General features: G+C 39.1%; 1 protein-coding gene across 6 annotated transcripts in view; it reads right to left on the reverse strand.

Moving 5' to 3' along the window:
- Nucleotides 1-14,227, reverse strand: part of ABCC4 (ATP binding cassette subfamily C member 4) — a 266,824-nt gene that overhangs the window by 39,990 nt on the left and 212,607 nt on the right. For all 6 annotated transcript variants that reach the window (XM_058548381.1, XM_058548382.1, XM_058548378.1 and 3 more), the window contains one exon: nucleotides 4,487-4,576. In XM_058548381.1, coding sequence (XP_058404364.1) covers nucleotides 4,487-4,576 — 90 coding nt within the window. The remainder of the gene's footprint in view (nucleotides 1-4,486; nucleotides 4,577-14,227) is intronic.

Below are 14,227 nucleotides of genomic sequence, written 5' to 3' on the forward strand. Positions count from 1 at the left end.
ATATAGAAAACTAAAAATGTTTCTCTTAATTTTTAGTTAAAAGGTAACTGCAGGAATTTATAGACACAAAAAGCAGAACAGTGGTTGCCCAAGGGCTGGAGGGTTAATTGTATGTGGACATGAGGGAATTTTTGGGGTGAAAGTGATCTTCTAAAACTGGATTGTCATGATGATTGTATAACTATAAATTTACCAAAATCACTGAATCACACTTATAATGGGGGAATTTTCTAGTATGTAAATTATACTTCAAGAAAGCTGGTAAAAAGAAATCATCTTAGTGTCCCCCATCCTTGTCATATGACTTCCACCAGGAACCCTTTTCCAGAGATTACTTAAGAAGTCTCTCAAAAAATGAAGCTACTTCTCCCAATGTAGTCTAAACAGAAAAGTTAAAAAGATCTTTATGGTTGAGTCAAGTTTCCCAAAGTACATTTTGCATAGGAGATAGTACAATAAAGGGAAAATTTTTTAAAGAATTACTGGAGGAGGTATGTTTCTCTAAAGATACAATCTGATCAGCACTTTACCATCTTGAAAGGTTTTTAAGGTTTAAAAAAAATACAAATTCACACCTTTGCAAATTGCACCTCATATGTTATTAAACTTGCTGCCTATTTTGGGAATGGTTCTTTCCCAAATTTAACCCCATAGTGTTAGACTAGTCAAGTGCATTTACTTCAATCTCATCAATGTTTTGCAGTGAATGAAAAACAGGGCACAACATAACATTTTATTTCCCCCAGACTATGGGAATAGACGGTGTTTATATTAATCTATCTTCATAAAATTGTAATTATAAATTTAAAACAACTATGAAAGATAATCTAAAACCATAATGGGTAGTAGCTCAGTTCAATAAATACTTGTTTTGGAGGAATTTTATAGAGGAAGAACCAAACTCAGGCTGTACTTGAGAGTTATAGAAGGACAGAGAGTAATACACTTCACATTATGAAATCAACAGAGGCCGGCCTGGTGGCTTAGCGGTTAGGTGTGCGCGCTGGGCTACTGGCGGCCTGGGTTCAGATCCCGGGCGCGCACCAACACACCAGTTGTCTGGCCATATTGAGGCTGTGTCTCACATACAGCAACTAGAAGGATGTGCAACTATGACATACAACTATCTACTGGGGCTTTGGGGAGAAACACGGGGGGTGGTGGGGAAGGAGGAGGATTGGCAATAGATGTTAACTCAGGGCCGGTCTTCCTCAGCAAAAAGAGGAGAATTGGCATGGATGTTAGCTCAGGGCTGATCTTCCTCACAGAAAAAAAAAAAAAGAGAGATCAACAGATTGATGAGTGATGGCCAAGTAAGCAGGGACAAAGAATTACAACGTCAAATAACAAAACACCAAAAGTAAGTGGACAATGTTTTCAGGGTGTCCTAAATCCTGAAGCACTTCTATGCATGTGATCTTGAATTGTGCTCATGATGGAAGTCTAATCCCAAGAAACAGGAATTCTGAGTTAGGGTTAAATATGGTATTGGTGTTTAGCTTTAGCATGACATACCATACTCTTAATTGTATATCCCAGTATTAAAGCTTTTTTTTTTTTTTTTTTTAAATAGAAGCAACATACTGCTGATTCATTTTCAGAGTTTTATCTACTTGGATCTTTTGACCTTTTACTGATAAACTGCTTCATCTCTAGTCATGACTGATGTTATATTTATAGAGCTGCTTCTGCTTTGCAGGTGCCCCAATTGGCATTAATTTCTAATGCACTTTCTTCAGTTTACAGCTGACTAATTTTCAGTATATGAAAAAATAACCAAGATGAGATGGGCAACATCCATCGGACTGTCTCCCTTCTGAATATCTAACTCACCAAGGGATAAGGGGGAGGCAAAACTAAGAGAATTTGTGGAAAAAAAAAACACACACACACATACCCCAAAAGAAAAAACAAAAGCACCTTTGCCTATTAACTGAAGTTCTTAAAGAGGAAAAAATAGTGCCCTCTCACTGACTCTCAAGCCAATCCTATGAGTTCGGGTTTCCATTTCCAGTTTGGTATCATTTATAAACCAGCTGATTAGGGTTTTTAGTCCACCTAAAAACTGGTCTCACTGCTTTATATCTTTTTCAATGAAAGATCTGGTATATTTTCTAAAAATTAGGATACCAAACGTTTCACTGAAAAACATGCAAAAGTCATAAAGAAATAATTCCTAGAGAAACACAATGATGGGATGATTTCTCACTCTGTGAGGAATCTTGAAAGCAACAAGGTCAATTCCAGCAGCGATATGCAGAAACCACTGACTTCACTTGGTGAAATAAATTCACATTTATTTCTATTTACAGAAAGTTACAAATGTAGTTTAAATAAAGGTAGATCTTGGTATCGTCTACCAGTTCCTCCACCTCATCATTTTTAGAATTGAGAGGCTACTAAATTTTATTTTAATTTTGGCTCCTACAGATGAAATAAGTTATGGCCAAGTTCTAAGAGTTTTTGATAGGATTTGTCTCTCAATTAACATTTCTTCACTGCCCATGGAACAATGTATTTCTAGAGTAATTTTGCTATCTGAGAATCTGTGAAAAGAGATCTCAAGCTCTAAAATAAATAGAAAAATAATTTACCAGTAATTCCTGTTTTTTTTAAGGTGAGTCACAATTTTGCCATTAAATTTGTCCTATGAGTTCAAGAGCAGTGGATCATCCTACCTTTCTTTATATTTGATGGTTAACTGGTCTCCTACCTCTTCTAAATTTCACTGTGGAAAGACTCACAAACTTAAATGAAATCAGAGGTCGACTGCTTTTCAAGGAAGAGAAGGTAAAGTAATCGGCCTGATTTAGGAAAATAAAGTCCCCACAGTTGCTGGAAAGCAGGGTGGGTGTGTAAGGACTCAGCGTCAACAGGCATTCAGAAACCAGAATTACTGGCAGGAAACTGTTGGGCCTCCCACTTGGCTTGCTCACAGTCAAAGCTCATCTATAAATTAAAGCTTTCAGAGCTATCCCTGGAAGGATGACACTAAACGACAAACACGCCAATTTTTTTTTTTTTTTAATAATTTTTATTTATTTATTTTTCTTCCCCCAAAGCCCCACTAGATAGTCGTATGTCATAGCTGCACATCCTTCTAGTTGCTGTACGTGGGACGCGGCCTCAGCATGGCCAGAGAAGCGGTGTGTCAGTGCGCGCCCAGGATCCGAACCCAGGCCGCCAGCAGCAGAGCGCGCTCACTTAACCGCTAAGCCACGAGGCCGGCCCCTGACAAACACGCCAATTTAAAACAACAACAACGTGTTGGTTACTGGGATGTGTGCCTTTTTTTTTAAAGAAATAAGCCACACTTCTTCGAAACGAAGAGATCCAAACATTCAGCATATGTTTGTTAAGTGCTTACTTTTTAAAAGCAAAAGACTGAGCTAGGTCCTATGAGGGATTAGAAGTCTGTCTATGGTTTAAAGTCTAGATACGGTTTCTGCCACCCAGTAGCTTAGAATCAATTTGTTGAACTAGGGTGAATACACAAAATAATCAGTATTAAAATATACAAACCAGGGGCCGGCCCGGTGGCGCAAGCGGTTAAGTGCGCGCGCTCCGCTGCGGCGGCCCGGGGTTCGCTGGTTCGGATCCCAGGCGCGCACCGATGCACTGCTTGGTAAGCCATGCTGTGGCGGCGTCCCATATAAAGTGGAGGAAGATAGGCACAGATGTTAGCCCAGGGCCGTCTTCCTCAGCAAAAAGAGAGGAGGATTGGCGGATGTTAGCTCAGGGCTGATCTCCTCACAAAAAAAAAAAAAAAAAAAAAAAAAAAAAAAATATACAAACCAACAGTACCTTAACAGTCAAAATCCTTTTCATGCGAGGGTGAAGAAATTCAAAGAAGTGGTCCAAAGGGAAGCACTACACAGATAATAAATAGCAAATCCTCTAGAAATCAATGTATTAGTATAAAAACTTACAAAAGCTCCAGGGTTCTGTTACCCGGCATTAAAATGACATGTTTGCCAATAAATAATTATCATTACATTCTAACTGTATAACTTACCTTTATAAACACTTTCTTATAACATTCAAAGCATTTTATAAGTATGATCTCATTTATCTTTCAGTTAATAATGAAAAACTATTATTTAGTTTTGTAATGACTCCATTTAGTGGGTGTTCCCTAAGAACAGAGAAGTAAAATCAATGTTGTAGGGTAACTGGTCACTAGCTGAATTTGAACCCATAAATATAACTTCTAGTTTAGAGTTCTGCTAAGGACAAGTAAAAAATGTATCTAGTTGCTTCAGATTCTAGGAAGAAAGTTAAAATGAAAACATGAGACATTTTATTTCTGGTTTTCATCATCATCAATAGACACATTTTAAGTATATCCATGTCATCAATGTTCTCCTGGGTGGTGAAAAAAGTCAGTTAAACCACCAAGTTCCCCTTAATTACCTGCAATGCTATAAATGTAGATACACATATACTGATGCTAATAAGTTAAAGATAATTACATTTTATAAATTACCTCTTTTAAGGCATTCCACAGTTCCTCATCTGTATGTTCATTAAAGGGATCCAGATTTTTCCTCATTGTTCCAGTGAATAAAACAGGTTCCTAAATATCCCAAAATAGTGAATGTTATTACTATAGCCTCTTTTCATTTTATTACAATGCTAACTTTCAGAAGACAATTAAAAAAATAATTCACTATAATGATTAATTAAAAGGCTGCAAATGCCTGTTTACAAACAATTATCTCTATTAATTTTCCATTGTTCAAAGTGCACTCCAAAATATCTTCGGGATCATTGAACATTAACAAAAGAAACTGTTGAAGTGTGTCATCTTAAGAAGAAAGTGAAGAAGAAAAAGGAAGTTTTTTTTTTTTTTTGGGTGAGGAAGATCAGCCCTGAGATAACCTCCATGCCAATCCTCCTCTTTTTTTTTGCTGAGGAAGACCGGCCCTGGGCTAACATCCGTGCCCATCTTCCTCCAGTTTGTATGGGACACCACCACAGCATGGCTCGACCAGCGGTGCATTGGTGTGCGCCGGGGATCCGAACCCGCGAAACCTCGGGCTGCCGAAGCGGAGCATGCGCACTTAACCGCTGCGCCACAGGGCCGGCCCCAGGAAGATTGGATTTTTAAAAATGCCTTCCTGGAAATATCTGCTTACCCAGAAAAACGAGGATATAATTATTTGAGGAATGTTACATCAAGAGAGCTATATGAATTAATTGTCAATCTTGGTGTGATACTAGAAAACACCAATAGCATGACTGGTTGAAGTTTATGCCTCAAAGCAAAACTGTTAAATATTTGAACTGAAAAATAAACTAGGATATATTTTCCATTGGCAAAACAGTCTTCCAGGATTGGGAATCTCTCCACATGTGCGAACGAGACATCCTGTTTTTTTGTCCAAAGAGGATGTAAACTAATGGTGCCAGCGGCACCTCTATTCATGAAGAGATTGCCTCTGATTCTGCATCATCTAATCCCCATGTTATCTGGTGTGTATCAGGATTACATGCCTCACAGAACCTCGTTATTAACTGCAAGGGACGTGCGTCATAATAAAACTATTTTAATTTAAATACCTCTTCCTATCCATCTGCTTCAAGAGAAGCCATAATTCAATTACTCTTGAAACACATGCCTCTCTCTCGGTTTCAAGAGAGAATCTTGTACATATGCTTATATAGGCCATTTAAGTTTTCTTCTGGAAAGTTCTAATAACCCAGGCCATAAGAATATGGGCAGCAGAGAAAAGCCCAATTGGCTACTTTCACTGGAGGTGGTAGAACAATGAGATGCAGAGAAGTGAGAACAAGAGGAGATTTGACTCTTCCACAAGTGCCTGAGAACTGCTCAAGGGAATCACCAGCCTCAAATCTCACCTGGTCTTAGGGACAAACTGTTCCTCCTCACTTCTCAAAAGCCTGGGAAGAAAGATTAAGAAGGTAGACTTTTCTCTAGTCATGAAGAAGAATGACACTTGAAGAGCTTCCCATACCTTCTTTCCCTATTGTCTCAGCTTAAAGACTGGTGAGGGAGAAATGGATGCAGAAGACAGATGGTGTGCCACTAAAAAACATGTATCCCTAAGCAAGATCCAAAATTAAAAAAACATTTAAAAGGGTGCTTTATTTGCACACAGCTAAGTGGCTGATATGCCTCAAAAGCACTGAAAAATCACTTGGTCATACGATGTTTCAAAATGATTACTGAACTGAACTGAATAATCCCAAGACCTAAATTTAAAGTCTTCCTTAAAACTACCGAATTTAGGATCAAAGACTAAAGAACCATGTAAGCAATGGCAAGAGTTCCTTTTCAGGGGAATAACCATCATTCTACTTCAGATTAAACAAAAAAAAAAAAAGAAGAAAAAGAAAAAAATTATCCTATTCTTTGTAATTATCTAAGATTCTAACAAGCTAGGCGATTTCTCTTCCTTTAATTGTTTGCATGAGGTCTATAGATATGATGCGGTCAGGCCAGGGGAGGCTGGTACCCACCACTCCTCACTCTGACTCTCCTCCCGCCTTCCCTCCAAGGCTGTAAACCATGCGCAGTATTTTACTCTGGGGCTCAAATTGACAGACTCACTGAGGATTGGTGTTTGAGGAGATAAAGGAGCTGAAAGAGAAGAGGTTCAGGAATCATCTTTGAGTCCACCGGGGGAAGTGAGAGGTGGTCTCTTTGCTTATATTAATGACAGGACCGTTTCTTTGCCCATCAAGGCTTACATGACCTGAACATTTTTTTCCCTCAGGTTCCTCTCATGTAGCAAATTCATATTGGTTAGAAGCGTAGGGTTTGATAAAGTATCCACCTGGTTTTCAAAGTACACTCTAGAGAGGTGTTACCTACGCTAATCTACATAAAAATTGCTTTGTTTTTAAAAGATGACCTTTTTTCCTTCCTTAAGCCATGAAAGGGCTCACAGATTTAGCAAGTTGGGGAATGGTGGTTTTGCTGGTTCAAGAGAACAGAGATACACATTCGAAGTTCAATCACCTATTTCATAATCAGGGCCTCCTCTCTTTAGGAAACTTCTTGAAGTGGATGAATCCCTCCAAAGACTGAGGGACTAAAGTGGATTCTTTGCAGAAAGAGGAGTTGTTTACTTCTGAGCCCCCGAGCAACTCCTGCACCTGCTTTAAGCTGAGCGTTAAACAGAGGCCTCAGACACCCTGAAGGGGGTTCTGCTAATTATCACCAAATCACTGCGGACTGTCATCAACAGAAAAAAAAACGAAGTTTAAGCATTTCCTACGGCAATAAGCGTCCCCATTTAAATCTATACTGCCAATCTAAAAGGACATATTGGGCCATTACTCATGTTTACATAAGCAGTATTAGAAGGAAGAAAATAGTTTAGTAAATACAAATATTTCTCTGTTATGACATGCCAACTATATATTCCCAAATGAGTAAAATTTCAATCAAAATTTGTTGAATGAAAAGAATGATTTATTAAAACATTAACTGACTGAAGCTATATTTTTCTTTAAAACCAGCAGGTAATTTGTTAATAATGTCTGTTTTAATGTGCCAATGTGTTTTATGCATGGTGTGCATTTTAGTTTCTACTCATTCTACTTTCATCCACTTGCCAAATAAAAAACCAGTATATTATCTACAAGAGGTAATAAAAATGCTCACAGTAGACACATACCGAAAGAGCAGATAAGGGTCAAATTAATTATCAATTGTGATAGATATTATTATTTAAAGTACCCACCTCTAAGCAATGAAGTTAATAAACTAATCTTATAAATAAGTGTCGTAAAAATGTTTGCAGGCAGAATATTTTGGTGTAGAGATTTATGGTAGCGCATACAACCTTCATGTAAATATATACTAAATTTATTAGCCTAAGTATATTTTTTCTTAAGGTACACAATTAAACCCTATTTAATAAGAGTTAGCTGGACTGGTACAGTCAGAAAAACAAATGTTCTTGTTCAATGTAATATTTTAAATGAAGCATTAGTTTCAAACCTGTTTTTCATCACGGTTTAAAGTTTATACATTTTTTTTTATCCTTTGTGCCATATTCAGTAGTAATTATTCCTTTGTTACTAACATAACACAAGTTCATATTAGGTGTGTGACCCAAAAAGGGCCAGTCTGAATCAAAGCATTTAGTGTAGTAAATTGATAATCCCTCAACACAACGGCAAGACTGAAAACCACCGTCCTACTAGACCTTGTGTATACGCTGCTGGAAGACAAGCGTCTCATTATCCTAAGAAGAAACCCTACCCACTAACCTTCAGATACTCAACACGACCTAGAACGGAGACAAATACCATACAAGTGGTTACAAACGAGCCAGATAAAGCAGACTTGATTTTATCCTCATCATTTCAGTCCCAAACCAGGAAACTGCCCTCTCGCACATACACCCTCCAGAGTAGCTGCTGCTCTGCTTCCTCGAGCCCTAAGAGCTACATTTTCATTTCTAACCTCAGAACTTTTATTAAGGGCAGCTCATCTCCCTTTTTCAAGGAGGGAATCACCTGAAGTCACTTTAAACCCTGGTTTTCTTTTTTTTTTCCCCCCTAATCCTGTAACCTCTGAATGAACCGATCATCATCAATATTCAGAAGAAAAGAACATTGTTCGCCAACAAAGGAAAAAGAATTTAAGTCGTGTAAAGTCCTCTTTCGATACAAAAAGGTCAGGAGAGCCGGGGAGTGGTCCCACCAGCTCTAATGAAGACTTCAGTGTCGGAAACAAAGGGCCAGTCGCATTAGGCTAGAATCCAGTTGTATTTCTTTACTAGTAACAGCATACCCACCTCTTCTCTCTTTGAGTTTTGTTCTCAACAAGAAAAAAAGGGAAAGAAAACCAGGTAATCAAGAAGTCTTAAAGAGATAGCTCTAGTTAATCTTTTTCAACCTCCTGAAGAAAACCCAGGGGATGGAAACACCAAAAGAGCAGAGTGCATTGTTTAAAAAATACCAAGGTTTTGCTTTGATTTAAAAAAATCTATTAAACATAAAAAGCGAGTCTGTTTACTCATGATAAAGATGACAGCTGTTGATCTGTGCCAGCCCTTGGAGTGCTATCATAAACACTGAATTTGCATGGAATCGCTCTTCAATTGAAAACATTCTCCTTGTGCCAATAGGACAGGGGCTCTGGGTGTAGAGAATCCATCCAAAGACGTTTTGAAATCCATTTTTCCAGATCCTTTCAGATAAGCAAGCTATTCTCTGAATATAATCTCATCTTGGTGTTTTCTTTGGGGAACATATTTAACTATTTTGGGTCGGGAACACAAAGGAAGCATACATTTCAGCTACCTGTTTAAGGAAATTATTTAGCAAGTGCTTTCATTTTTCGCTTATTCCTGAGATTCTGAACGCAAATTGAGGAGCATATTCTTAAAAATATAGTATTTGATTTTGAAGGTTCCCTCCAGGACTGGCCCCTGATTGTGTATGTCACCACCCCCCTGCCTCTGCTCCTATCCAGGTCCTTGCTGCTATCACATTTTCCCCAATTCTCACCAGCTCATGGTGGGGTCAAGAGCGACAGGGATGAGCCTGGAAGAGAGAGGGACTATCAGGAAAACTCACTGCTGCACCCAGGACCACAGTGAGCAGGCAGCCAGGGAAGATGATGCAGGCCTGGCTCACCGAATCCAGGAACCAAGGAAGCAGCACTGGGTCCCCCTTGACAGAGTCTGCTCTCAACTTCCTAGGTTCCCTAAATCAAGGTATTGAGACACAAGCAACACCACTTCCTAGGCATTTTAAGGCGAAGACATATACAAGCTTTCTACAGTACAAGTAACTTCAAGTAACTAGGCCAACAGACTCCACCACTGCAGCCAGTTAGACATTGCGAAGAGAAAGGGCTCTTGGCTCCGGCAAGGTAAGATTCTGAGTACCTCCTCCTGATACTTACTAGCCCGTGACACATAAGTGAATAAACTCGTTTCTCAAGTGATTTTCTTTTAGAAACGTGCCTTGAGTTTTTTGGCAAAAGTCACAAACAATTTAGTCTTTCAAAACCACCAAACTGTCCAAAGGAGGGACACAGCACTAGGAGAAATATCTTCTGACTTCGCTCTACATTTATTCTTTTTTTTATGGTTTTCGGGAATCTTTTTTGAGGTGATAGAAAAAAGTGGGTAAACTATCTAAGGAGAATGTCACTCAGTTCAACAAACATTGCCTAAAAAATATATATATATTTGGAGTCAAGAAAGTCCTGAGTTCTGATTCCACTGCTTATTAGCTGTTTGACTCAGGGAAGTTATTAATCTCCCTAAGCCTCAGTTTCCTTACTGGAAAATGGGGCTAACCTTGCAGGACTGCTGTGAAAATCTGGAACATACACAAAGCTCCTGGCGTGGTGCTAACAGGTACCAGAAGCCCAGCCACACACGGAGGACAGTGAGGGGCAGTGTTTTTCAAACTGCAGGTGCAACCAATGGATCAGGAAATTAATTTTGTGCCTCACGACCATCATTTTATCTTTTATATGAACTAGAATAAAATGGATATAATAGAAAATATCACAGTGCTGAGCACCAAGTAAGAGTAATATTGTTTTGTGAACTCTTTGTATTGGTGTGTGTGCGTGCACATGCTTGCACATGCATGCACAGAATCATACAAAGCAGTTCTCACTGTGGACTGCAGTCAGCAGCGTGTTCAGGTCCGCAGCAGAGCAGTCAGCTGCTCAAGATCTGCAGTGGGGAATCTCCCTGAAGTAAATTTGAACCCTGGCTCCACCGCTTACCTGGTAAGTGGGTTAAACTCACTATGCCTCAGTTTTTAAATCTATCAGATAAGGATAACAACAGAGTTGTTGAAAGGATTACGTGGGAGATAGTAGGGAAAGAGACTAAAACGTATTAAGGATTCCACAAAGATTAGGAATTATTATTAACACTTGTGTCACTTGTCAGGAACTGCAACAAGTACTAAAGCAAGACAAATGAGAGACACAGCCCCTGTCCTCAAGGAGAGGTAAAAAAACTAGCCAGGAATGTGGGAAGGGCTGAGAAAAAATGCCAGGGCTCTTCGTGGCGGAATGCAACATGCAACGTACTGGTGGGATACTGAGCAGTGGTCAGGAAACAACCCTGGTAGGAGCAGAGACAGAAAAAACAAGTGATCTTCTCCCCTCCTGTTCCTTATGGGACAGAGCTGGATCGATTTCTCTGTTAACGCTTTTCCCTAGAACTACTGTTGCACTCATTTTCTTTGCTTCACTCTTTAAATTTATGTAAACAATTTGGTTTATATTATAAGCAATAAACGAAAAGAAAATCGCCAAGGACCACAAAAGCATAAATAGAAATTACAGAGCAAAGTCCTTCCAGAATGTGTTGTTTTTTTAACTAAAGTAGTAATAATATCCGAAAGGCCAATACTGCGATCCTTAATAATAACAGTTACTATTTACTGAGCATTCCTAAAAACCAAGCACGGGGCCACAAACATTTTGTCATCCAGGTAAATCTTCACAACAAATCTGTGAGGTGGTAATTACTAGCCCTGCAAGGACGAGCAAACTGAAGCTTGGAGGCTGAGTGACTTCATCAAGGTCATACGCTCACATGAGACAGAGCTAGAATAAAAATGTGGGTCGTGCTGGCACTCCGTCTGCACTCTGAAAGATTCTATCCCTGGCTGCCTCTTGAATGGTTTCCTGAGACCCTTGACACATCGCACGGTCTCTCTAGACTCTCTTTCTTTACTCAACCAACATCACGCCTTGGAGACAAAGGCATGTAAGGTGAAAAAATAAAGGTTCTGTGTTTACAATGGTTGGTGATCATTATCTACATGGATACAAAGCTTAGCACTGTTTTGTAAGCACGCTCCCTGGAGTATATACATAGAGGCTGCTCAAAAGTAGGGTGGAAACCTGTGGAACAGAACCAAAGCCTGGTGATGTCAAGGTATATTTAGTCTTTGCTCAGATGTGCTTCCAAAACATTACCGGCAGAGCCAAGAATCATCTAACGTTATTTCTTTACTTATAAAGTTCTTTTATGTACACAAGCACACAACTATTTCTTATTAAGAAGTATTAAAAGTAACATGGGACACATTTCTAGATCCTTTCATCCAAAGATATGAAAGTACTTTACAGACACACCCATTATTTCTGTTAACTAATCTCATTTGGCCCATTTCAGAGAGGGGTACAACCAAAATCTAAAACTTAGGAATTTAAGCTCATATTTTCTACTGTAATCACTAAGTTATGAATCTAATAACCAGAGGGAACCTTTAAATACAGGGATTGTATGTTCTTCCCGTTTTTCTTGAAAGAGATATCTTAAAAAAAAAAAAATTTTTTTTAATTGTGGTAAAATACACATAACAAAATTTACCATCTTCACCATTTTTAAGTGTAGACCTCAGTGGTATTAAATACATTCACATTGTTGTACAGCCATCACCATCATCCAGTCACAGGCTCCTTTCATCTTGCAAAAGTGAAACGCTATATCCATTAAACAACAACTCCCCGTTTGCTACCTCCACATACTCCTTGGCGACCACCATTCTACTTCCTGTCTCCGTAAATCGGAGTACTCTAGGTACCTCATATAAGTGGAATCATACAGTATTTGTCCTTTTGTGTCTGCTTATTTCACTTAGCATAATGTCCTCAAGGTCCATCTATGTTGTAGCATGCATCAGAATGTCCTTCCTTTTTAAGGCTGAATTATATTCCATTGTATGGATATACCACATTTTGTTTATCCATTCATCTATCAAGGGACACTTGGGTTACTCCCACCTTTTTGCTATTGTGAATAATGCTACTATGAACATGCATGCACAGATATTTCTTTAAGACCCTGCTTTCAATTATTTTGGGTTTATACCCAGGAGCAGAATGGCTGGATCATATGACAATTCTGTTTTTAATTTTTTGAGGAACCTCCATCCTGTTTTCCACAGGAAAATGTGCCTGTACCATTGTACATTTCCATCAGCCATGCATAGGGGTTCCAATTTCTCCACATCCTCGCCAACACTTGTTATTTTCTGTTTGTTTGATAGTAGCCATCCTAATGTGTGTGAGGTGGCATCTCATGGTGGTTCTGAAAGGGATATCTTGATTTCAAAATAATTCCAATTATTTCAGAGGTCAGTGGCAGGTAGTAGTAGCTCTACTTGGTCAGAAGATATAATTCCACATTTTCCTTTCCTTTGGGTGCCATGTTCTGTGTACTTCCTAATAAACAGGCAATTCAGAGCTCTTTACATCCACATGCTGGGAAGCACCTTTACCTGGCTCTCTTTGTCATCTCCTCTCTGTGATTCTCATCTCAAGAGAGAGTGAGTGTGTGTGTGTGTGTGTGTGTGTGTGTTTCTCAAATTCCCTTGATGGCCAGATAATGGCAGAGTGTTAAAAAAACCCAAAATTTAAAAAGAAAAAACATCAGCAAGTCTGGGGTTGAGTATGTATGTGTCAAAGCAGAGGGAAGGACAGAAGACGTGAGGCCCAGGCCGGTGGGCATAGGGCCTATGTTGCCCTTGACTATGTACATGGAGGGCAGTAATTGGTCAATAAATATTTTCTGAATTTATCTTGAGTGGACGAACCACAGGGAATGACAGGAGCTTCTACTGTGCATATAATCCAGTCTCTAGAACACTTCCTGAAAGTCATACTTCTTTAAGAAGCAGAATAAAAGAAAACAGAATCAGAACCCAGGAAGACATGGTCAATTCAACCTTCCACCATCAGAGCAACCACACACTGGGTCTGTGAGAAGCACTCCACATGCACTGACCTGTTTAGTCCTCACACCAGATCTAGGAGTTGACACTGTAAGGTATTAGCTGCTTTGTAAGGGAGAGAAAACAAGTGCAGAGAGATGGAATTCCTGGGCCCGTGTTCTTCCTCACTATTCTGTACTGCCTCCCTGGTTAAAATCATTTACTAATGGCTAGATTCTAAAAGTCTCCACAAAGCATGTACACACTCTGTAATTCTCAAAGCCCCACAGTTTCACAGAAAGCCCTCCACGGAGATAATCACCTTTAAAAAGGTAGCTTTATTTCCTACAGCAAAATTCCATCATTAAGACACTTCAAATCCATGTTTCCCTATAGAAACCTCTTGAGTGCTAAACAAACCATTTATCATTTTGTTCTCAAAATTATGTGGTTATCAGTGGATAAAACTGTGGTACCTGGGGAAGTCTGAGTCCAGAAATCTATCTGGGTAACTTCTTAAATCTCACATATACACACACACAACAAATGA

Source organism: Diceros bicornis, chromosome 9 (assembly GCF_020826845.1).
Source record: "Diceros bicornis minor isolate mBicDic1 chromosome 9, mDicBic1.mat.cur, whole genome shotgun sequence".
NCBI classification, from domain to species: Eukaryota; Metazoa; Chordata; class Mammalia; order Perissodactyla; family Rhinocerotidae; genus Diceros; species Diceros bicornis.